Source organism: Rutilus rutilus (genome assembly GCF_951802725.1).
Source record: "Rutilus rutilus genome assembly, chromosome: 11".
NCBI lineage: Eukaryota > Metazoa > Chordata > Actinopteri > Cypriniformes > Leuciscidae > Rutilus > Rutilus rutilus.
The window spans coordinates 5,872,689-5,899,799 of NC_140216.1; the positions used below are offsets into that span (position 1 = coordinate 5,872,689).

The following is a 27,111-nucleotide window of genomic DNA, read 5'->3' on the forward strand; positions in this document are numbered from 1 at the left end:
ATATATAATAAATCTTTTTTTCACTGTGATTATAAAATAACTACTTTCATAACAGTTTGATCATACTGATGACTCATTCTGATGCTCGTCCTTGTGTAAAACTGTAGTTTCATGGTGTCTCTGCGTTCCTAAATGAGGAAGAAAACCTTGTTCCTATGTTCCCGGTGTCCTGCCGCACGAACAGGGCACCACGCATCAATAATTTATGAAAGAGGTGAGGGTTGGCACGCTGTGACTGCTGTTTGAGCTCCCGCTGTCTTGCAGAGAAATCGCACACAACATGTCACTGGTTTGTTCTCTCCTACCTTAAATAAACATCTCTCAAAGCTTATGAATTTATCACGATGCCCCAAAGGCAAGGAAATGTACCTTTTAGCAAACACCACACAATGGCCATGCACACACAGACAAGGCCTTGACAAGAAGAATGTGCCTAGATTGCTTATTGTGAAGGAAAATATATTTTATCTTATAGGGCCGTGGTGATATAATCATGTATCGATATGTATAGCGATTCCTTCAGTTGTTATTTGTGTGCATTCATATCGTAGCCACTTTTCCATGAAGCTCCTGGCTGGATAAAAACGAAGCAAACCACACAAGAGAGACTTCACAGATTCAGACACACTGATTTTTCAATCGCAGTCCAGTTACGATATCGTGATGGATCACAAGTTGCTGAATCACAAGACATTTAATGAATTTAATTGAATATACTTTATTGTCCTATTTCAGGGTAATTTGTCTTGAACTTAACATGCCCAGAAAACAACTTTGGACTTGCATAACAAAATACATACCAACAGAGAGAGTTTTAAGCAACACATAAATATATTAAAAAGTCAAGTCAAGTCAAGTCAAGTATATTTGTATAGCGCTTTTCACAATACAGATTGTATCAAAGCAGCTTCACAGTATTAAATTAAAATAATACAACAAGGTTTGTTTCTAGTGGAATTTATTGATTGATAAAATCAAATTAAAAACCTACAGTATGCCAATCTAAATCTCAGATTTCAATTCTCTATTCAATAATTGTGTTGGCACAGAATAGTTTTTGTAAATCCTAAATCGTCTCCCTGAGGATAGCATGTTAAAATTCTCATTTAAAGGTATAGCGGAGGATTTTTTACTTCCGGGTGGATCACCTATACTATTGGTCCTCCTAATTGTCAATCATTCTGGTGAATCAATCAAACTTATTCAAAAAGTGGAGAGGGCGGGTCTTATCTAAAATTCGGAAAGATCCTCCACTATACCTTTAAAATGTGTCATCAACCCCCCATACGACAAGTATAAGTCGCTTCTTCTCCCACTCTATAATTTTCGAGCAGTATTTATTAGTCATGCAAGTTTCAATTTTGATTGTACAGTCAGGTGTCCATGTTGTAATACTGTATATTATCAAACTCTCAAAAACAGACTGATAAAACAGAAACAAAATCTTCTGGTTTACCCCAAATACTTCTAACCTTCACAAAAAAAGTGAAGCCTCTTGCAGTCTAGAACTCAGACTGTTGATGTGAGAAGACCAATGTAATTTTTTTTTATACATAAACGCCCACATATTTATACGAATATGTATCATAATTTGTGCGTTATGCTTGTGTAGTTGGCGATACTTAGCCCTACTCAGATCATTGTCATGTTACTTTGCAGCTTGTTTTTATCGGTCACCAGAATCCTTTAAAGTCATGTGTGAATAATGTTTCATTGAAGCTGCTCTCTGTGTCTCTGTGTAGAGCATTTGTTCTGTGTTCAGGAATGCTCTTTAAGGGTCTCTTGAGAAACCTGTTGGGCGAAAACAACTGCAAAAAGCCCTCAAAAGCCCTCAGCCCTCAAACTCAACTGATATAAAACTCTCAGTGATGTTGCCATGGTTACTACTTCTCTCATGTCTAATTTTATATTTTTTCCCATCTTGCTCCATTTATTTATTTATTTATTTATTTATTTAACTGTGCCTTTCCCTCACTTGTTACTGTAAATGCTGTCTGGAAAGTTTGTTTGCTTTTTGTTTGAAGATGTCTTATTTTTCTCGAGTACGCTGTATTGCATTGAGTGGAAAAACATTGTCGGTGTGAATGTTTTATTTCTGTAATATAACATTTCCAAGTAAAAATGATATTCAAAGGAAAGAAGTAGGACAGGATTTGATTTTATCTATCGGGAATTGAGGGTTTGGGGAAAGTGTGCGCTCAAGTAGAGTCAGCCCTTTAACCAGCCTAAGCTGGTTTGCTGGTCTTTGATGGTCTCCCAGCCTGGTAAGGCTGGTCTGTTAGGTGGTTTTGGAGGAGTTTGGGGTCTGATTGTTAGGCTGGGAGAACATCAGAAAACCAGCGTTGATGGGCTTGGAGACCAGTTTAAACCATCTAAGACCAACAAACCATCTTAAGCCGGAAACATAACTTGTTATTTTGAGAACTTGGGCATGCTTTCCTGTACAGATAGCTCAAACAGTTGACCATGATGATAGCTACGCTACGGTCATGGGTTCAGTTCCGAGGGAATGCATGAACTGATTATTATTATTATTATATTTTAAATGTATACGCTCAATGCATAGACTGTAAAAAGATGAAGTGTCTCCTTCCACTTCCAGAACTGGCTGTTGACATCTCGTCCCAATGATGTTATTTGGACATTGTGTAATTGGATTTTTTCAAAGTTTGAGTCACATTCGATTCGATTACTTGGATAGGGCGGGGTTCATGACCTATACTGCAGCCAGCCAACAAAGTTTTGACTTCATTTTATTTGGACGTGTGTGCCACACTTGGCCCAATGCAATGTAAGTCTCTTTGGGTTAGGCCTGTCACAATAACGATTATCTTGGTCAAAAAAATTGGTTTTTAGCCAATCGCAACTAAAAATAAAAAGAGTGTATGAAGGTAGAGAGAGAGAGTTTGAACCCATAACTGCAATAAAAAAGGGAGAAAAACAAGCATGAAACATTCACAATAAAATCAGAAACATGCATTAAGAACTTTTTGGATTTTAAATGACTTTAAGTATGAGCTTTTTTTTGTGTGTGTCACTGTTAACGGTTATCTACTGCCATCCTTAAGAGAGATCACAGGAAGCTTATCGTGCCAATAACTTCCTGTCGTGTTGCAGGCCATCGATCGGTTATCAGCCAGTCTCAATCAATTCAGCACGATGTGGATATTCATATCAGAAGATGCCACATGGCGCAGCAAGATAATGCATCACCCACATGCCATTTTCAGCCGTTTTTGTATGATGCATCATGATAATTCCATTGAAGTGGTGTCTTTTTCTCTCCTGTCATTTAGGCGGCAATTGGTGACCTTCAAGGCTTAACGCGTACCCTGTCTTTCCCACCGTTGTAATTGCCTCAATATCTCCTTTGTCCCTGGAAAATTAAACCCTGTTCTTTCTGCTTTTGCTGCTTATTAGCCCCCTGCAGTGTGGATGAATAAATCAATGACTAAAGCAGGGCAGGTCTAATGGGGAGTGTAAGCATGTCAATGAAAGAGAGGTTCGATGTTAGCCAGCCCCTGACCACGGGACGCTCTGCGAGAGGCCTTGGGGGTCTGAGTAAAATAGCCACGGCGCTGCATCCACTCCACAGAAAATGTAATTTAATCTTCCACCATGCGGTCCACATGACCTTGTTGACGAGAGAGAGGGCTGAGCTTCTCTCCTGGGGTCTTCTTCAGAGAGCTCATGTACTTGTACTCGGGAACCGGGGTGGACATCGAGGGCTTATCATAGAGTCACGATGGTGGGGGGTGCGGGATTTCTAGTATCTAGTGCACTTTAGAACTATTAATAGACAATTGGGGAATAGTATTTGTGTTTTTTTGATTGTTACCTTTCATGTTGTGTGTAATATAGCTGTGTGTGAATGTAAAAGGTCTAAAGACCAATACAGTTATTGTCTCCCAAAAGACTCATTTTCCGTAACATACCAATTTAACAATGTAACAAATGTGTATATTGCCAACCTATGGTCTTCATTGACTGCCTGCGAACAATTTCTATTTCTATTTTATTACACTGTAGTTGTAGAAAGTTGTTTTCTGCACTGCACTGCAAAAGCAAATTCTCTTTGTATACACTTCCAAAGGATGAGGATGTGAAGACTCAGGTTAATATTACCATAGCGATACCACAGCATAAACTTTAGTTGTGTTTGGAGTGGATGATTTGATCCATCAGTGAAAGCATGAAATGGGTTTGGATATGTGTTTGTAGTTAAAGGGATACTCCACTTTTTTTGGAAATAGGCTCATTTTACAACTCCCCCAGAGTTAAACAGTTGAGTTTTACCGTTTTCGAATCCATTCAGCCGATCTCCGGGTCTGGCGGTACCACTTTTAGCATAGCTTAGCATAGATCATTGAATTGGACAGGACCATTAGCATCTCTCTCAAAAAAATGACCAAAGAGTTTTGATATTTTTCCTATTTTTTCTGTAGTTACATCGTGTACCAAGACCGACGGAAAATGTAAAGATGCGATTTTCTAGGCTGATATGGCTAGGAACTATACTCTCATTCCTGCGTAATAATCAAGAAACTTTGCTGCCGTACCATGGGTGCAGCAGGCGTAATGATATGACGCAGCGCCTGAAAATAGGTCTAATAGGTTAGACAAACTTAGTCCCGGTCACGTTGGAAGTTAGCGAGCTGGGGACTATTTTCAGGCCCTGCGTCATATCATTACGCCTGCTGCACTCATGGTACATGGTATCTCTCATTCCTAATCCCAACCCCGAGCGGTATACACAGAACCTGATGAAACAGAAACGAGGGTCAGGTCTCTCACTAGGTATCCTGGTTAGTGAAGCAGAACATTCAGTTTTTCTGCACAGTGTCTCAAAGCTGAGGGCTTTCACGCTTAGGGCTGCTGAAATGGGTCAGGATTTTACTAGGCCAGCAGATCGACACTGACCCTGACACTTTAGGTGAAGACAGACCTCCTAGCTGATGTATTTGACCTTTAAACTCTAACTCCTTGATACATTTAGAATGCATTAGTTCTGATTACTGAGACTGAGGAATAAGTGCTGGGAAAGACTTGCTTGACTCTGTGGGTTGTTGGTTTATGCTCTGGGCTAATAATGTGAACATGTTGGGGTCAATCTGTGGTATGGCATTCTGTGAACTGGAAGGTTGATTCACAAAACTTAATGCTAATTTGCAAGGCATTTAGTCTCACAGAGCCATGCTTATGATTATTGACATAAACTCTGGTCTGGACTGTAGCTCAATCTGCCCTCGGGGGCTGTTTAACTGATTTCTACAATAATTGTTTTTGTTTTTTAAACGAAATGTTTAATGGTGGGTAAATCTGAAACTAACTGAACAAAAATTTGGCAGCTCAAATAATCGTGCAGCACTCTGTTAAAATTAGAATATATATATATATATATATGCTAAGTGCTTGAATGTCATGATTGTGAATTATAAATTGGCCTGAAAATGAGAATATAAGGAGTGAGAATACTGTTTTCCAGTGTGGTTCCCATTGATTTACTGTAGAGTGACTGCAGAATAGTTGGCTGTTAATTGTGAATTCAATTGCAGTCTCTATTGATAATGCAATAGATTAGTATGTTAAATGTGAAATCCTCACATTTAGGACTTTCGAGTCCAGTAGAAGAACTCTAGAACACCTGATCAATGCTGTTATTTAAAGAGAAATTTTGTAATTTAGTACTTAATATAACCAATCAAGTCATGTTGCTAAAGAAAAATTATTCACACTCTCCAACACACATCCTCCTTTTCCTAATGGGAAATCACCAAACATCTGGTATTTTCTCTTCACCTCTCCAAAGTCCGCCATACTCAAGTACATTTTGTCCTTCAAACCTCATATGGAGTCTTGCTTAGACTCTTGGACATCATATCCAGAGGCAACATATGTGCCCTTAACCTGACCTTGCTATTCTTGCATATTCAGTCTGCTCTCCTGCATCTGAAAGGTCATTATAGCATTGCATTAGCTTGCTTTAGGAGCCACTACAGGGCCTTTGATACCCTCCGAACAGCCAGGGGACCTCAAGGTTGCCTGAGAATCCTTGTATCCATCAATCAAATACTCAGATGGATCTTGAGCACGCACACTGAAGAAGGATCTACAAATGTCAAGGTGCTGCTTCCATCTGTTATGAAACATGGCTTGTTCAGCCGGAAAATTATGTAATTGTTTGTGAGGGTGTGTGTCAGTGTATGATTTTACACCCTGGGGATGTGGTCTCAAGGAGCTGGCCTACCTGACCTGAACACAGAACTACAAAGCTTTGCTTTTGTGGCAAGAGCAGCTTTGAAGTCATTTAACAATGTTCAAGCCGACCACAAGTATGAGTAATTTCACAAGATGAGATTGACTTAAAATATTTAGCAAGCCATTCTGGACATGTTCTTCTTTATCTTCACACTGCATTTGTTAGTATTCTGGCTTTTTAAATGTGAATAAGTTAAGTGAGAGGTCAAGATGAAATGATGTTCTTTAAAGGCGAAGTGTAAACTTTTTGGACCACTAGCATCAGAAAATGAAAATGTACAAAAATAATGTTTTTTTTCTTTTTTTTTTTCTGTTTTCTCAGAATTATCTCATTGGTTGGATATACTGATAGCCCCACCCTCAAAGCCACACCATTGGCTGATTCAGTGTTGCTATGTCAGGCTGGTTGAACAGATCAAACAAAAGAAGGCACATTTTTGGAAGCATCACAGTATTTACTTTTCTTGCTAATCAAGCTACAAAATTGCATGCTTACAGTAGTCTCTTCATATTAAAGACCTACGGAAATCAAAATGAGAGTTTTGTGGCTTTAGTCCATGTCTATTAGCTTTGAGGTCATCTGTATGCTAATGTGCTCCTAAACGTTGGCTTTTAACAAATATACAATTCAGTTTTAGCAGATGTGTGCATTTTAAAGCCTTTGGAAAGTGGGAAATGGAACAAAATATTGATGACTCATTCTGCACTATAGGGTATTTATGTCCAATAAAAAATATCTCTTGAATGTGAATGCCCCACCCCTTGCAACCATCCAGCAAGTAACAAATCATGGCTGTGATGTAACTAAAGTCCATTGGCTATTTTAAATAGGACAGGCCTTTAAATATGTCACACCCAAAGTTTGTGTTTTTTAAGCAGAGATACAAAATGATAAAGTCAAACGGCGCAAGTTCACTTAGGGCGAGTCCGAATCCACTTTTGCTAGTTTAACGAACGCCAGGCGCATGGTCTAAAAGGGTTGTCCCTATTCTCATAATGAGTACTGGGTGTGTTTTGGGATTTACGTGCGTTAAACCAATCAGGGTCTCATCTCCCATTCCCTTTAAATGCCAGTTGCACTCGCGCCATGGCAGATTTACTATTTACATGACGGAATTTTATAGTGGAAAGAACGAACGCGTTTCCAGAGCACAAACGGAACTGCTCGTGCGCGAGGTAAAAGTTTGCAAGCAGGCCATCTACGGGACAAGCCGGATTCCACCATATCTTTATGTACACAATAATAATCTTTTACATTGTAATCCTTTTATTTTAAATATTTGGCATGTTTGTGTGCTGCTGTGCGTCCCTGTGTGTTTAATAAGCAGAGTGTACACGCGTTGTGGACCCGCCTATAGGCGCACATTACTAACGCTCTTTAAACAACAAAAAAATTAATATTGTGCCATTGACTTTAGACCAGGTTTCAGTTGGTCAATGGCACAGTCTATTTCTGTTGCCTCAAAATAGCAACGCGCCAACAATGTTCCAGAACACACCTCGTTTTCAGACCAGCACACCCATGGGCGCAAATGCATTTGCTATTTAAACAAATTGAAAATGATAACTGCGTCGGACTGAAACTAGCAAAAAACACTTGGCGCTGCATTGCGCCGGGTGTAAGATAGGGCCCCATGTCTGCACTGTCTTTCATTACTGTTTCAGTTTCATCTCAGAACCTATTATTTCCAGACATGCTCCTTACACAGTGTTTGCCTGACCTTCTATGTCTTTCCCACCTTCTTTCAAGCTTCTGTTCTCAGAGGCGGTTTAGTGTTTGATTTCTTTGTGCTAGTGAGGGATGCTCTTCTGTTTTTACTGACAGCTGCTCACTGGTGTACTTAATGAACAAATAATATTCAAAAAGTAAGTATTCTTTTATATAAGTAATCGAGTACATGAAAATGTATCAAGGTGGTATAGTCATCACAGGAATAAAGTACACATATATGTTTGATAAATGGTGGCTGTGTTCATATTGACCTTTTTGCTTTGACGGTTCTCATTCATGTTTGTCGGTGACCTGTATACATGATAAGTTTAAACAAACAGCTGCCTTAAAAAGAGCTGAATGAATTATATTAGTTCTATTTCCCAATGCATGGACACATGACGCTGTACATATGTGTTTGTATGTGTACATTATTTATACATTGTGTAATGTACATTTATGCATTTATCCTACATTAATCATCCAGGGCTTTTGGGCCTCTTGAATTGTTCTCACATTTCTCAGCATTAAAGTTGGCGCTGGTGCAAAACTAATGTCCTAACACAGCTATGTTGTGAAATAACCCCTCAAGTTTTGCCTAAATGAATCATATCCCCCAATATCAATTAAGTGTTATTTTGCCATCTCTGGTTCTCTTGGATTTTTTTAAGGTTCTGTTGGCACTGAATGAATGAACAGTGTTCATGAATTTTGGTGTGACAGTTTTGACTCCAATCAGAAATGTATCCAATCCAGGACCACATACAGTATGAAAGTAAAGCAAATCGGATTTGAAAGGATTTGTTCATATAATTCAGGGAGGGGAACACAATCAGATTAGTGTCACATGTATACAAACATTCAGATATGGTCTGTCTGCTCCCTGCAGTTTAAAATAGCCAGTGCCAAAAAAAAAAAAAAAAAAACTCACAAAATACATCAATAACTAAATAAGAAACCTTATGATCTGATAAGCATTTTCCAAAAATATGAGGCACGAGAGAAGCGATAAGCACTTGTGAAATGGAGTGTGACTCGTTTCTTTGTGCCAATTCATCTATTTATTTATTTCTTGGTAGAATAATTTGTTTGTGCCATTTTGTTCATGTAAACCCTTTATTCCAGCCATCTCATAATAAGCTTGAGTCAGGAAGCTCTTGTCATATGAAAGATGTATCCACTTTAAACTCTCATGTTTTCATCTGCCTTGTCTAAAGGCCGCTCTCCAGAGCCAATTCGTAGCTCCATTTAACTCGCTTCACCGCTGGTGACTGATTCCAGCACACCTCATACACTGAGATAATGTGCTTTTGGGATGCATCGGAATATTCATAACATCCCAACAGATGCTTGACTAGACAAATGCGTTTTATCTTTATATATTAAACTTTTGACGCTCTATCAAAGGTAAACTCGAAATAAGCATGAAAGGCTGCGTCCTCAGCAAAATGTGTCAAAGACATGATAAAGAAAAGGAAAAATGCTCTCATTTAAAAAGGAAAAATCTCTTTTAAAACACATATATCAAGTGCTTAGAAATATATTCTTGGACTAGCAGTAGGAAGAGACGTATTTACCTTGACAAACAATCATGAGGGTTTCTATGTGATATCATTGTTGTGGGTTTTAAACATGGATAAGCAGTGAAGTGTTTTATTTAATTTTTTTTTTTTTTTTTTTTTTTGTCGAAGAAATAAATATTATGGCAGGTTTTTCTTTATGATGCTTTTAATGAAGCTTTTTTTTTTATTTTTTTTTTTTTATTGTGATATCAGGACCTTTGTATCACCTTGACATTTCTGACTTCATACCCAACACAGTTATAAAGGGGTGATGAACTGAGAAATCAAATTTTCCTTGAGCTTTTGACATATAAGAGGTCATCATACTATAAGAATATCCTGTAAGTTTCACAACTAAAAACCTTGTTAGTCCAATAAAAGCCAATATTGACACCAGGCGCAGCGAACGACAGGTTTTTCCTGTCCAAGGTTCCATTACCCTTCAAATTGCGCAAATTGAAATTGAAAATTGAAAATACGCCCAATGGAAACACGTCAATTTCGCAAAAACTCGCATTTATCGCAAAAAAGTTTTTTACGCTCGCATGAGGTGGTTTTTCAGGCAATTCGAAAAAGAAATATTTCGCAAAACTGCAATGGAAACAGTTTTTGCGCATTTGCAGGTCACCTGATGTAGATGACGTGGTGTGTTTGGACAGAATACGAGACAGAGTTCTTTATTAAATCCATAAAAGACAAAAGAATTACAGGAATGATGGATTCTAAACCTCAAATAAATGCCACAGTCAAGACCTCGAAGCAGATATGAGGGAGAAACACCTCATATCTGCTGCTCACCAGTATAATAAGGGTCGTTCCTTACCATTAATGCTTTGAAAACACACATACCGGTACATCTCCTTCGATTAATAATAATGCCTAGTGCGGTGGCTGGGATTAGTACATAAACCTACCAACATCCGTTGCAATGGTTTTTGGAATGATTTGACTTATCGCGAGAGGAAAAAATTAAGTTTTAGTCGCATAACATCGGTTAATGGAAACGGCGTCATTTCAAAATAGTTTTTTGTCGACATTTAGAAAAAAATCGCTAAAGTTTTGCACAAATCTGTAATGGAAATGCGCCTTATGACATCAAAGGGTATCAAACACCACCTCCGCAGAAGAAGATCAACGCCTACTTCAACACTGCCTATTTAGTCCCGCCCACCGATTCGCGCATTAATTGAAACTCATTATAATATGCAAAACTGTTATCCAATCATAGCAGTGGGCGTTTACTTCCAAGTCTTCAATGCGGCACGCCCATAAAAACCGAGCATTCAGGAGCTAGGTTCAAAACCAGGGAAGAAAATAGCCTATTACTTATTAATTTTGATGTTTTTGAATGTAAAAACCAAGCGAACGTCATAAGTTGACCTCAGACAACAATATATATATATATATATATATATATAAAGCCAGTTCATTACCCCTTTAACTCATGTGTGAATTTGCATTCTTATGTATTTTGAATCAATAGATCAAAAATGATCAAACAGAAAAAAAAAGAAAAAAAAATTGGCCAGCATGTGCCACATCCTGTTGAACAAAAACTCAAAGACATGTAAATGTCACAGTGGGAAACTAGCAATGCGTGTTTGTGTGTGTGTGTGTGTGCACGCAAATGAAAGTGTGGGAGATTAGTTGAGAGGCTAAACCCTCCACAGAAGAGTCATCAGTCTTTTCGGTACATCCGTCAGGGATTTCAGACATCGGAGAAAAGTATGCGTGTCCGTTTTGTGTCTTTTTGAATAGGATTGCGACCTTCACAGAGAGAACACGCAGCCCTGAAATGATTTACAAGTCTGCTCTGAGTGGGAAGGAGGAGAGGAAGGGTGAGACAGAATGACAAAAAGGCAGAAAGGAGGGAGAAAGTCAGAGATTTCCACCTATTGATCCAGGTGGGAGTGTACGGAAACCCGAAGGCCCTCCAAATGAAGCACGTCCCACCGCAGCCAACTGTATGCCAGTAATGTGACCCACTAACCACATGTAATTAAGACAAAGGGACCGGTGCCAGAGGGGTGGGCCGGCTGAATGAGAAGTGAGCGGTGGCTCAGGAGAGGCTGAATTAGGGCTCGCAAACGCAGCTGAGGATAAAGGCTGGCGTGAGGAGCTCTGGCAGACGGGAATCAAGACCGAAGGGGCTGATTTATAGGAAAACTTTCCGCTTCATTAATGCTGTCAGAGAGCTTAAATGGCCCGATATGTGACACGACTGTTGCTCTTCATCTCACTCTGTTTCTCCTGTCTTGGTTTTTCTGTTGTCGTTCCATTTGTTTATAACACTCTGCAGAGCAGATTAAAGAGGATTAGTGATGTAAATCTGTTAATGAATCTAATATTCAAATAACATAGTGTTGCCCTTCTTGCATTCTCTCTTTCAGAACTCTCTTTCTCTTTTGCTGTGACGACTGATTGATAATAATCGATAATGAAAATAATCAAATTTACTTTGTGCATGGAGAATCCTCATCAGTTATCGGTGCACTTCCTTAAAATAAAGTAATGAACATGTACAGTAATTGCATATGTATGTATACATCTAAATATTTGCAAGTGTGGCCATTTTTATTTCACTAAAACCATTGCTGGGAGATTTTCATTTTAGCACAAACAGCACATTTCTTCTGTTTACACTGTGTAAATAGCATGCAATGCTATTTGCACTTAGTGTAAACAAGATGCCTTTATTTCTATTTTCTGTATATGGTGCTAACAGAATTCAACACTATTACAGTCATTGTAAATGCCAGTTTCTAAATGTAAATAGCCACTGCTTTTCATCAAAACCTGAAATAAGCAACATACTGTAATCTGTCTATCTGTCTATCTGTCTGTCTGTCTGGGTTATTTAATAATAAGTTTATTTTATATAGCGCTTTTCTGCAAACTCAAGGTCGCTTTACAATATTATACAAATAAACATGTTGGGGAATAGAATTCCAAAAAACGATTACTTTTCAGCTGCTTTCAAACTGTGAAAAGTTTTGTATTTTATCACTTTACAATGCTACTTTTATAGTTCAAACCATTTTGCCAGAATTGTATAGCCTTAGACTATACAATATTAAAATAGTTTGAAGCCAAGTAATAGGCAAAAAAATAAACTGATGATTTGATTTAATATGATATTTGACTGATTAATTGTTTGAACTTAAAGATCACTCATCTATACGTCTTTCTTCCCCCGCAGGACAAATGACATAGGATGAACACTGCTGGTCATCTCTGTCTGTCTGTGCTGTCATCCCTTTTTGCACTGGCCTGGGCTGTGGAGCCGCTGGGTCAGGCTGCCCCCTGCTCCTCTCTGGTGGCTGGGGTTTTATACGGCTCCTTTTCACTCAGGGACCTCTTTCCCAGCCCGTCGGCTCTGGCATCCGGATGCTCCTGGACTGTGGAGAACCCTGACCCCACCAAGTACTCGCTCTATTTCCGCTTCAATCGCCATGCCGGCGCCTGTTTAGCTTTTTCCCCGCTGGTGTTGCCCCTGGACCACTACCTCTCAAACCAGACCTGTGGCCCGCCAGACCAGCCCACCTTCCCCTCGGACCCTGAGGCCGTTGAGCTCTGCATGGTCCCAGGACCCCACACCTTCCTGCAATTTGATAAGAACTTTGTGCAGCTGTGTTTGACCGCTCACCCCAGCAGAGACAGCGACAGCGAAGATGGGATGTCCGAGGGCCAGACCCCCTTGTCGGCGGAAACTCTGGACTTCCGGCTCGTAGAGGTTCTGCTCATTAATAATGAGAATTCGAGTCAGTTCACATGTGGAGTCCTGTGCCGATGGTTCGAGGAATGCTTGCACGTCGGCTCAGGCTGGGATGCCGAGAGCTGCAGTATCTCCCAGACGGGTTGCGTGTGTCCCAACACGGCCCCTCCGGTGTCCCTGCTGCCCACTGCGCCCCACAACCACTCCTTAGACCCCAGCGCGAGCGTGTTGCAATCCCCACCCGACGACTGTTGTGTAACACAGCTGCATTCAAAGAACGGCATCGCTATAGCACCGAGAGACGTCCGGCAAGGTAAGTCAGGCTTTCTTTTTGACCTGCTGCTGGCTGTTCTTTTTACAGCCGGTTTCATTAAAATCAATTAAGCTGCTTTACAAGCTACTTTGTTTGATTGGGTAACCATGGGCTCGGTTTGGATCACAAACAAAGCGTTTCACTTTCAGCTTGATTTGATTTAGAGAGCTTATTTTATATTTCAATTATTTGCCTCTAATTACAAAAGGGAAAGTAACTTTAAAGCATTTGGAACTGCCTCCAATGAGGATAATTGTTTGTGATAAAATGGTAATCACTGACTCCCCTTGGCTGCACTGTTTGGTCCTGCTGATATAGGGTGAGGACCGGGGAGGCATGTGTGCTACTTTCTCTTACACTCTGTGTCCTTACTGGCTGTGACTCGATAAGCTTCTATAGTGACAAGTACTTTGTCAGTAGACACTGGCAAAATCATAGCCATTCAGAACATTTTGGTGTTTATTATGCAAGGGATTCTGATTCTTGAATTTGATTGACTGAGCAGTGTTCCTTGAGTGTTGGCATTTTGTACAGCACTGGGACTGTTTGAATCAATCTGCTTGTCTGTATATTTTAGTAATGGAGTTTTTTCAGTGTCTCTTTCTGCAAGTTATATTGTTACCCCAGTAGGTGGAGAGAAATTACTGTGTTTTACCGAGTCATTGAAATCACCAATTCATTTAAAACCACTGATCCTTTCAAGGATGAACGATTCATTGAATCACTAAACTGAATAAAACTACTGTTGCTGAATTCGGAATCGCATGGGCTACTACCACACGATTCTCAGTATTTCTGGCATATAAAGGTAATGTAGAAGTAGTAAGAATAGTATGCTAGTATGTGGTTTGTTTATAAGTGAAGTCTTTATGAGTGACTATTTGAATCAATTCATTATAAAAACACAGATTCATTCAGGAACGTCACAATGGTGTGTTGATTGGTGGTTTTGCGAGGGTTCAGGGTTCGTTTTGGATCATTTGTTGGAGAATGGACAAAGTAAGACATGTAGTGTCTAATGTAGGTTAGGCTCCTCGATATTAACTTGTTTATTGAGCTCTTGTTTTAAAGCACAAATGTTCAGTAGGCTATGTATTCAGTAGGTATAGTAACATAGTATCACGCCAGGTGGCCACAAATAAATTTGCATATATATCGCAAATCTGTCACTTGTCACTTTTGCTGGCGTCGTCTTGTGTTTCTGATATGTGACGCATTATTAGCTTCGGATTTGTGGGTGAGGATTGAAGTAGAGGACAGTTCATTGCAGGGAGTGTTGGCCTTGTTAATTAATTAAAAAATAATAACAAATAATAATTATAAAACAGACAGGTTATCGGACCCATGCAGGCGATCAACGTCATTCATAGACTTCATTGTCAAAATGTTGCATATAGACACATTCTCTCTGTTTGTGTGTTCCGATTGAGAGAAATAGAGAGGGAGAGTGCATTGGAGCCTAAAAAGAAGCTACTAGAATGGGAAAGTGAGAATGAGAGGACGTGTATGAGCGTGCGTGCTTCAGTCTGGCTTTTCCTGGCTCGCTCTAGTGCCTCTCAGCTAAAGCCACACTGAGTTCTCTCCTCCCTTGAGTCAGCATGCTGATTGGCTATGCCAGACAGAAGGACACTGCCAATGTGCCTGTCACAGAGATCCAGGCTTCTCCTGTGCCCGCATTAAACAGCCTTCTCCTCAAAGCTGACATTACTGACACCAGCCAATTTCAAGCATGGAGAGTTCTTCTCTGGAAAGATGTTGACAGTATTTTTAGGTGAATATTGGGATTTTTTTTTTTTTTACCATAATTAGGCCACCCTGGAATAGAGGATATGTAGCTTCCCGCACAGTTATTTCACATGATTCAAAATCATAAAAAAATAAAATAAATGCAGAACATCAGAGCACACAGGCATATACAGTACGTCTCCTAACTACTAACTACTAAATAATGTAATAATATATACACGTATAATAATTAGATCCACTAGGATTCTGCATGTTTGTAAAAAAAAAAAAAAAAAAATTGTAAGGGAAAATCTATAGAAGCTTGTTTCCGCCATGGAATAAATTAGGACTTTATAACTCGCAATTGTGAGTTTATATCTCAGAATTCTGAGAAACATAAACTCGAAATAAAGTTTGAATTGCAAGATATAAACTTGCAAAAGTCATCATTGTGAGATAAAGTCACAAATTTATTTTTCTTTTTTATTCCGTGGCGGAAACAAGCTTCCATGGAAATCTGTGGAATAGAATGCATACGTTTTCCCTCATTAAGGTTTCATATGTAATGAATTACTTTTGAAAATATGATTAAAATAATATATACTCACATGAAATCAAGACATGAGATACTGTATGTGTGTCATATCTATCACCTAATAAAAGCTTTTTATTTTTACATGGAGCAGGTCTTTTCATGGTAGCCACCATATTGAAATCACATGACCACTGACCAGCCAAATACTCATTTTACTTTACCTTAGTAACCCATGTAATGTTGAAAGAGTTACTAGAGCAAGTGTACCAATATTCTTGTTGTAAATATTCAAAAATATTCACATTTGCTTTTTATATAAACTATCTTTTTTAAAACCGTTCCACTTCCACCATTCCAGAATCCACTTGTTTTATGTGTACAATTTTGTGAAAGACAAAATTGGGCCTTCATATGTTGAACTGCAATTAAATCATTTTGTTTAGATGGGAGATGAAAACCTACCACAGACTAAATTTGTTTTGGTGAACTGTCACCATCCCTTGGCGTGCAAATTATTTAATTACAGGCATGTTATCCGAAGGCTAATATGGACTAATTATTTAATTGTCTTCAGGCTTAAGTATTTCTAGCTCATCTCTAGATCAGAGAAGACAATCCCTATGCTCAAAGCCCATGTGAACATGGAGCTTCTTTCTCCTGTGTGTAAGCCTAAATACCAAGTGCCGCAGCCTCGAGATGGGGTTGACAAAGGCGCGTAAAATCCACACACTGTTACAGAAAATCATATGTTTTTATGCTAGGGTTGTAGCTAATATAGGCTAATTGGTGTGGTTGTATGTGTGTGATGTTGATCTAGTTTCATGTAGACTGAAATATCAGCTTGCAGGCAGAAGCCAGATCGCCATGCTGCATTATCTAGAACGCTTGAGTTAATGTTGATATAATCACGCTTTGATTACAATCATTAATGTTTTTTTATTTTTTATTTTTTTAAAGCGCCTTGTGCGTTGTGCATTTCTGGAGGTCCCTGTCTGTTTCACATAAATAGTGAAAGTTTAATGTTTTCGGCTGTGTCTGTGTTTTTAAACAGCATACATACAGTATCTGTAGTGAATGCCAACACTGACTTTAATTAATTCAATTGCAGGAGTTAATAGAAACATACTGGCATGTACAGAGGTGTTTGTAGGAGGAATTTAATAATGTCTGACAGCTCATTAGCTCTGTCTTTTCTCAGTGGTTTTAGTTTGTAGTTTTTCTCTTTGTTTCTATTTTGTGATTTTATCTCACAATTGCAACTTTATTTTTCACAACGTGACTTTATATTTCAGAATTGTGACTGTATTTCCCACAATGTGACTTTATCTCATACTAAATACAGGTGTAAACAGGGTTTAAAACGTCTTGAGCTTGTCCACTTTTGAGCACTTCCAGAGGTAGTCGAAAACGCATTTTGCTTCCGTAGTTTAGACGCTCATGTGGTCGAATGTGTTCAAACTGCCACAAAAGACCACCTACTGTCTGCCTACTGACCTAATGCATAAACATTATGGGAAGCGTGCTATCCAGACAGGATTTAAACTTTGTTGGCTGAGGACCCAAGTTTAGTTTGAAGACAAAACATACCAAGCACAATGTTCTCTCACCATTGCTGATTTCTAACACACAGTCTTGCGGCTATCAGAGCAGAAATGAAATCTGATGTTTTTTCATCCACGTTCATATGTAAATTGCATTAGCTTATTTCATCCATTAGATCGAAAGATTTGAAAAAGTCCATACATTTACCCATCCATAGACCCCTCCCTGTGAAGAAATCAGGACAGAAGTGGTTAAAAGTGGACAAAAGAGACAGATTAAAACACCAGGTGTAAGGGTCTCCCTCATCTACTTGTGATCCCATCGACCAAAACACATCTTAATATCAGGTGTAAACAGAGCCTAAGGCTCAATTACGAGAAATAATATCTCACAATTGCATTCTCTTTTCTCACAGTGGTATTTTTGTGATTTTGACAGAAAAAAATATTATATCACTCACAATGTGACTTTATATCTCACAAATATGACAATGTCTCACAATGTGAAAATTTCCTATTTTACACTCTCATACTTACATTACTACATTATATAATTCTCTGGAATTAGATAATTCTAGCTAGAGGCTGAGACTACTTCTGTCACGAACTGCTCCGAGACACGAAGGTTGAGGATCCAAATGCAGTTTTATTGAAAGGGTAATCCACAATTGTAGTCGAAAACAGGCAAAGGTCATTAACACCGGGTAATCAGTCCAAACAATAACAGGGTCAAAGTGGCACAGGCAAAAACAGAGGAAACCAAGAAAACCGGACAGAAGATTGAAAACCAAGATAATGAAAACCAGGAGAATGCTTGGAATTGCAGTGTGACACTAAATAAGACTTCGCAGGGAATGAATGAGTGTACATGGTTTAAATAGGCTGAGGTTTCAGGGTGCCAGGGCAGATCCGACGGTTCAGGGTGCCAGGGCGGATCCGACGGTTCAGGGGGCCAGGGCGGATCCGACGGTTCAGGGGGCCAGGGCGGATCCGACGGTTCAGGGGGCCAGGGCGGATCCGGCGGTTCAGGGGGCCAGGGCGGATCCGACGGTTCAGGGGGCCAGGGCGGATCCATCTTGTCTGAAGACATCATTGTTGACACAGGCGTAGAGGCTGACATTTTGTCGGAAGACACAGGCTTCTGAAGACACAGGCGTGGCGGCGGTCATCTTGTCTGAAGACACAGGCGTGGTGGTGGCTACCAGGGGACCCTCAAGGACCTTCACGGATAAGCTTAGTCTAGTAATAATCATTGAGTCCGTAACAAAAGAAGTCAACGAGAGCATAGTCAAGAACGCCAGAGAAATGTGCAATATTTAAGAAGTCCTGGATGTGGTCCTCGAGGGACCGATTACCTTGCCACAAACGAATGATTTGCACTGCTGAATCCATTGGTGGCGAAGTCTTCTGTCACGAACTGCTCCGAGACAAGAAGGTTGAGGATCCAAATGCAGTTTTATTGAAAGGGTAATCCACAATCGTTGTCGAAAACAGGCAAAGGTCATAAACACCAGGTAATCTCTGAATGCTCCACGTGAAACTTCAGTCTTCCAACCTTTTACTATCGCGTCAATTGATTTTGAGGGAGAGAGAGCAAGTCAGCACTCGTGTTGTTTGAAGACGGTGAGTGTGCGCGCGTGCGCGGCCGGGGCTCTCTCTCTGCTTGTTCTTATATGCGCCCTGTCAAGCGCAGCAGTCATTCAATTCTACATCACTCATCGATCAAATAAGGCTTTGGCGGGACAAAAATTCGCTTTAGCGGCCGGCAAAAAAAAAATTCAATGCAGGAGAACCCCTGCATAACCGACTTTCTTTATGATGATATTCACCGAGACGGGCATTCTGACTTAATTTTGAATTCTCGTGTCCGTTCAAGCTCAGAAATAACAGAAAGAGCACTGAACTTTGTTTCTGCCTGGCTCTGTGCGCACACTTCTTGCACTTGATGTTTAAACTGACAGGACTTAAAAACACATGCAAATGATAAACTTTCACTCTATGATGGTTAAACTTTGCAATTAATCCACAAATCACAGGAGCAGCTGGCCTATACAGGGGTGCGTTTCCCGTAAGCATCGTTGGCCAACTATGGTCGCAAGTTCATCGCAATGTCCATTGAACTCTATTGGTAACGACGGAACTTGCGACCATAGTTGGCCAACGATGCTTTCGGGAAACGCACCCCAGATCATGAATCACAGATCAACTACGATACCCATTCTTGACATCCATATCCTACGATTTGACTATTGTGGATGCACACATCACAATATCGATGCCAAAACGATACATCATGCAGCCGTAGTACATGGTTTAAATAGGCTGAGACTAACAAGGTAATTAGACACAGGTGGATACAATCAGGGATGATGAGACCGGACAGTGAGATGGGAAATGTAGTTTATGAGGGAATGACAATAGTCTGATGTGGAGTGCCCTCTGGTGGCTCTCAAGGGCACTCCAGCTGGTGACCATTACAACCTCAGAGCAAAAAAAAAAAAAGGTACAAATTATGAGTCATGAATGGATGAATGATAGTTTTAGCTAATGCTGATGCTAACACTATTAATAGTTTTTTTTTTATTATTATTTATTATTTGTTTTTTGTTTTTAAAGAGTTGCTGTGAAAATGTAGCTCTTATTTAACTTGTCCTTGAGTTGGCAGAGTAACTGGTTTGGTGGTCCCTGAAGTCTGTTGAAAACCCCTGCTATTTGTTATCAGAAATATAGTAGACTGCTGCTGCTTTGCTGAATTACATGCAGTGAAGCCAGCTTGGGTCATTGTATGAGTTGTGGCTTTTTGTGTTTCAATTTCCTGTTAGTCTGAGGAAAATATTGTTTCTTTCTTTGAATTTTGACTACACTGCATTTTTTCTTCTTCCCAGCTGGCATTCTAACACACTGACTGGTACATCATTGACATACGGAAAGGCTAATGAGTACAAGGTGAAATATAACAGAGGTTATATGAAGCATGAAAGACATCATTAGACTCTATTACTATGAATTCATCTGGGTGTGTTTCTCTGAATTCTTAAAATACTTCTTTGGTAATTGTGATGTTTCAGGTTGTAGACAGTGGAGTCAAGGAGTAGCGTTAGGGCTGAAACTAACGGTTGTTGTACAAATAGTTGATTGGTAGTAGATAAGTCATGTTGGCCCTAACTGGCTGGTAGTATTGCTACATATCTATTAGCATAACAATATCTATTCCAACAAATATTGTAACTTTTCCTGGTAATAAGCTGTTAGCAGTGTAGCATGACAAAATTGTTATCATTGCCAAATGATAAATTACGCATACCACTTTTTTCAGAACGAGTCTGATGTCGATACTTACATTTTTGGTACTAGCCGATACTGATACCTGTATTTTCATTAAATTTGTCATTTATTAGATACCAAAAGAATATTAATCATATTAGTTGGCTTATTTTGTGTTACCTTGTAAGGCTAAATTTTTCAAACGGGGAAATTAGTTTGGCTGTATTGCTCAGTGACTTGCAAAATAGTCTTAAAAACCAACATGAAAAAAAAAAAATTGTGAAAAGATTGTGGATCATGATACTTCCTGAAAAAAATAATGATAGTCTTTCCCATATCACCCACACCTACTTCAGCATCCTAATAGAAATAGATTTAGTCCAGCAGGTTAAACGATATTGAATGCCATCTGACAAAAATCTCAAAGAATTTCAGTGCAAAAAGTTCTTCCCATGCTTAGCTCTTGTTAGAGTTAGCAGGGTGCCTTCACCACCTGTGCAACAATTCATTTTCCCATGGTACTGTTATAGCTTCATAATGACTGGCACTTTCTCTGCTAGAGATAGCTAGTGACTTTGGCGACACAACTGCCATTACAAAAGGAAAGAAGATGGAATGAAGGCTATGCTAGTCGGACTAGTTTTATTAACTTCAGTGCCCACACACTCTCATAGTCGTACACTTTCTCTCTATTTGGACATGAGACTTTGAATCAATATAACTCACTCCTCTCTGAATAATAATTGTGCTTCTGTGTGTGCTTGTGCCAAGAGAGACTCACAAACTGTTAGTAGCGTCCCAGAGTTTCTGCAAAACTAACAACTTGGGGACACACATTTAGCAGAGCGTTATGGGAAGGGCAGCTGATTTTGTGTGTGAGTTCCAATTTTTAAGCCCACATGGAATATGTGCATGCATTTCCTGTGCTGGTTGTAATGGAATGGGACTTGGTAAAATGTATTGTATTTGTAGCTGAAATCATTCATAATGATTTGCATTTGATAATAATTGTTTAATATATATTTAAATAAATATTGAATGATTTAATGATTAAATTAAATTCATATTTCAATATATTAAGCCTAACGGTATCAAGCTCTAAATTCTGTTGTAATCTGTCAGATTTAGCAATTCTGCAGGTTAAAAAAACAAACATTTATTTCAAGTATTTGTGTGGTCATTGAAAGCCTATCTGCAGGTGGTATTTGTGAAGCTGTGTATACAGTAAATGTGTATATTATGTGGAGCTGGACAATGCCTGAGGCGAGGCTGAAGTTTTGTTGTTAGAGATTTGTTAACAGTGGCAGTGTCATCATGATGGATGGAGGAGTCTTCTCAGTTCTGGTTCCGCTGCTGATCTGAACTGCAGGGGCGGACGAAGGAAGGATGCCTGCGATCCGAGTTCAGCTTTCCCCGGCCTTCTGTCCACACATGGTTCCCCTTGACCAAGAGAGCCAGTAGGTTAAGATGAGGGTCGCTTCTGTTGTCTCTTACACCTTTCAGCTAGGTGTTGTAATCCTTACTTTGGCCTGCTTTTGACTTTTGCTATTTCCTTTCACACTCACCAGGCAATGTAAGTCTTGCACAGAAGTTAGATCTATTTTACTTAATTCGATTTAAGGTAAACCAACATCAATTCACTTGTGGTATTGGAAGATTTTTTTTTTTCCCCAAAATGCTTACGTTTGAAAGAATAAGTGCTTTGGTAAAAGGGAATGCAGATATTTTTAAACATATCTGGTCTCCATTTTCCCACTTTATCAGATTTAATTAAAGAAATTCTAGGGCTTGATCAGATAGACATTTATTTAATATAATTTAATAAACATTAAATTATATATATATGTATGTGTGTGAGATAAATAGATTTTATTTTATAAAATATATAGATTTGCTTTGTTGCCGTCGTGATTCACCTTTAAGGGTTGTGTACCATGCTGAACGGCCTATTTAAGTCAGGCTTTGTATTTCTATGCACTGCTGACTTACCACTTTTTTATTTTTATTTTTTTATTACCACTCTAAATTCTGTAAGAGACAAATAAATGATAGAAGTGAAAACATGTCACATGTGTGTAAAACAGTACTCCTAACCCTAACCTTTATGACACTATCCCTAGTTTCGTGACCTACATCCAGATATCCTCATCTTTCAGCTTATTCTGCTAATTCTAACATCAAACACTCAACGTTTGTTCAGAGATAGTAGATCTTCAAAGTTAATAGTCTAGGATCATGCTCCTTTTATCCGTCTCCATTTCTTGGCCTCATTGACGGTGTGTTCAGAGACAGAAGTATAATTTCACTTCATTGTGTAGACTTAATATGTAATTACATAGTTAAATACCCTACATCCATGTAAAATTGCTCGAAAGCAACAGCCCGTGCATCTAGGAAAATAAGCTCTTCCAAGCACAAAGCTGCAGGTAGTCTTGGAAAACGAAAAATCCCTAGAGAACGCTGACTTGTTCTCATTCTGTTCTTCAGATTTGTTTCTCATTCTCTCAGAGCTGACTTTCAGGGATTGTAATGTTTGAGGAAGCTTTAATTGCTTGGTTAATCTGATCTGTGACTTAAGACTGATCTGCCTTAATCTTGAGGTGTCTGGTGTGACAAATTTCAGGAAGCTAGCCAGTTGAAGAAAGTGTGATCTTATTGTTTACATCTTGTGGCTATACTTTTGAAACGGTGAGTATTTTAATGTTTACAAAATGGCTCCATTCACTTCAATTGCTTTCCTGTAGCTCAAACAGTAGAGCGTTGGCGCTTGCAATGCCAAGGTCATGGGTTCGATTCCCAGGAGAAGCAAGAACTGATAAGAGTATAAATGTGTAGCTTGAAATGCAATGTAAGTCGCTTTGGATAAAAGCGTCTGCTAAATGTAAATGTAATTGTGTTTCACTGTATATCAGATTTGTTTATAAGCAGGGACAAGCTGAAAGTAATATTTGTAGTTATCAACATTGTGCCTCAATTGTTGTCAGTTTTACTTTGTACTGAAACCGGAATATTCCTTTGAATTCTTAAATTTTCTATGTCAATCTCTCTATTTCAAACTTCTAGCCCTTTGTTGATTTAAATGGATATTTCACCGCTGGAAAGATGAATGTGTATTTAAATTGGGTCATTTATTTAGTAGAAATGTGAAATTATTTTAGAAATGGGTGCCTTCTACACTGAGAAAAGCCAGAAAATGTATTTTTGGCTCATGTGGATGAAAGACAACAACTCCCAGAATGCACTTGCTTCACTGCTCTACGAGGTCACTCCCGAGCCACGCCTACCGCTTACAGAGGGCAGTATCAGAATAAATGATACAACTAGGCTACTAGTTGACTCGAAACTGTCAAAGAAGCCGTTTTATCGTGAGATCCCCCTATGGGCGGGTTGAAAACATGAGGAACTAGCTCCTACTACTGGCTGTAGTCTCTAGCCTCTGGCCAAAAATAGCCTCCGATGACGCGAAATGACGATTTTTGTGTCATCTGAGTTTTTTTTTCCAGACACACAATACAGAAATCTCTCATCTCAGGGGGACATGAGGGAGGGAAGCACGGTCATTCCAAAATACTACCGGGTTTCTACTGATACAAAGCTTAATGCTAATCGGTGAAGTATCCCTTTAAGGAACAAGGTGCACTTGTGATGTATTCTCATTAATATATTGTCAATGCAACAAAGATCGGCTCATCAGTTCCAACTCAAATGGAACTTGCCGTTTAATTATTGATTTGGCACACATGACCTGAGAAAGCCTAGTAAATGCCACTGGATTTTCTCATGTTGATTCGTTTTGAGAAATTCATTGGCCCATGCCGCTTTTGCGCCATATTTTCTTCAACCTATTATATCTCATTGCGAATCATTCAATTCAAACAATCTCCAACTACAAGAGGACTTTCAAGCTTCCAATGCCTCCTCAGAAGTACTTTTGAGAAAAACACGAGCGCTAAAAAAAAAACATGACAGCTCCTACTCCTTCACGTTCTCTCCATCCATCCTTAGGTCTGCCATAGGCGGTGCTCAATCGCAACAGAGCGTCTGTCCATCACTGTTTTCATGCTCGGTGGGAGGAAAAAGGGCTGTCCAAATCTTCAAAAAGCCTCCTCCCCATGCTGTGAAGCTGTCTGCTTGAAAGACTTGTCTTTGTGCTGCTTCCATGCATGAGAGGAGCATCGATCAGAAGAGGTTGTCATTAAACGTGGCGCTGCACTTTGTCTATTTTTGGTATCATGACAGAGGTTTGGGCGGTGTGCAGGGGCCTGACGGAGAACCGTCGTTAATCATTAAAGTCACGGCGCTCTGCTGCGGCTCACATAGAGCGCTAAATGATGCAGTATACGTGCACTGCACCAACATGCATGCACATATTTTAAACACACGGCCAGGTGAAAAACCAGCCTCTCTGAAATTCAGAGGGAATGCGGTTATGTTCATTGCGGTTGTTCTCTACTATTCACTTTGAAGACTTTGGGCAAAGTCACAGAGGAAGAAAGACAGATAAAAGGAGAGAGGGAGGTTGATAGAACCCTGTAGGGTTTTGGTCTGTATACAGAGAGCCTTACTCCAGAGGCCTGACTCACATGGGAGGTGTTGTCTAGCTTTCTTTGAGGTCCATTTCTTCTTCGCATCCCCATGCACGGATTTGGGTCTTCTTCGCTTCTGTACCATAGCAAGAGTTCTTCGAATGTTATTACTTATCCTTCCAGTGTCTTTAAAATTAGAGGCGCAAACTGCGCCGTGCAATAGTGCTATTATAATGTCTAGCTGTAAATGTTCTCTGCCTCTGAGGTAGAAATCGCACATTAGCTGGTGTATTACCGCTATTAATTTAATCATTACATTTAATCATACCCACCATTGCATTTGGAAATCAGCAGTTACAAAAAAGAAATCCTAAAATAAGATGTTTTTGTACCTCTGAGAAGAAAATTTGAATCCGTCTCTGGCTCTCGTAGTACGCAGAGCAATCTGCTTTGAATGAGGCTCTCATTCCCAGTCATGCTTGTTCAACAAGCTTGGGTTTGGGAAGTATAAGACCCACACACCTCAAGCTGTCGATGTACAACACTCCATACTCTGAATCAGAACACCATACCCACCATCTTTGGCAGGAGGACTTGTTTGGACCAGGATTTGTTTGGGTTTCACACCGAGCTTTTTAGAACAGACTGCAGTCGCAAACACTCTCAGATTCAGACCAAACGGACATATGCCTTCATCTTTGAGCAGCAAGAACCAGTCTGGCTAGTTGTAAAACACTTTATTTTTTTTATATTTTTTTTTACTGCAGTCATAATTTAAAAATACTATGAACTAATATTGATGTGTCACGATGGTTGACAACCAACTGATCTGCCTCCATCCAATCAACAACAAATGGGTAGACCAAGCTCTGCCCTACATAATCGGTTTCACTTTAAGGTAGGGTAGGCAATTTCGGGAAAGGCTAGCTATACCAAGCTAGCTTTGAAATCATAAGATCCCATCCTCCTTTCAGAGTGTCTGTAAAGCCACGCCTCAAAGCACATAACATTACAATAATAATGAGTCTGTTAACAGATCGGTAGAACATCACGGGTTGCCATCTTGCAATTTCGGAAATGACATGCCGTGAACTAGGGGTGTAACGGTACGCAAAACTGACAGTTCGGTAACCTCGGTTTTTGACGTCAGGGTTTGGTATGGTTCGGTACAGCAGAGGGGGGAGAAAATTAAACATTATTATTTTTTATTTTTTTATTAAACAGTGGTTTACTGAACAAATTGTGTCCCTGTCTTTAAATTAATTCAGTTATAATTAAAAGTTATATATATATATAGACTTATATTATTGATGGCTGTCAGGATGTGAAGAGAGTTTCAACCAGAATAACAAAAAGTATTTTTATAAAAAATATTGCCTAACCTACCTTTAAATATACATCACAATAACTTCCATTACGTTGCAACTAATAGTCAGATTATTCCGGAAACCCACCAAATACTTTATTTTGAAAGTGTTGCTTTGCACATCCCTGTTATCTAATCAATGGCATTGGCAGCTAAGATCAACCCATGAAGCAAGCATGTTTTTGTATTGTGATTTTGCTGCTAGCATTCATGCTGAATGTGCAGCAAGCGACAGTACGGCCAAAGCAGAAGCACCTGAATGCACAACTTCCCATTGGGCACCAATTACTGCTGCAGCCTGAATCAGTCACAATCCTCATTAATGTGTGAAATCGGGTTCAGCTCAAGGGACCGTAAAGGCTCTCTTGTGCACCCCCACGTTTTCCGGTGTGAAGCAGCACCGCTGTTAATTAGAGCCCTGTCCTGAGCCGAGCCCTGTGGGAGCTGAGAGTGGATCTCTGTGCTCTTAAAATCTGACGTAGAATTCAGCCATGATGTGTGTAGTATTGATAATCCAGCTGGACTCTGGGTTTTAAGATACTGTGTCCGTCCATACGGTCTATTTGTGTTGATCCAAATGCAGGCATATACAGGG

General features: G+C 39.5%; 1 protein-coding gene across 6 annotated transcripts in view; it reads left to right on the forward strand.

Moving 5' to 3' along the window:
- adgrb2 (adhesion G protein-coupled receptor B2) overlaps positions 1–27,111 on the forward strand; it is a 312,431-nt gene that overhangs the window by 63,846 nt on the left and 221,474 nt on the right. For all 6 annotated transcript variants that reach the window (XM_084424669.1, XM_084424670.1, XM_084424672.1 and 3 more), the window contains exon 2: positions 12,731–13,559. In XM_084424669.1, coding sequence (XP_084280795.1) covers positions 12,746–13,559 — 814 coding nt within the window. In that variant the 5' untranslated portion in view covers positions 12,731–12,745. The remainder of the gene's footprint in view (positions 1–12,730; positions 13,560–27,111) is intronic.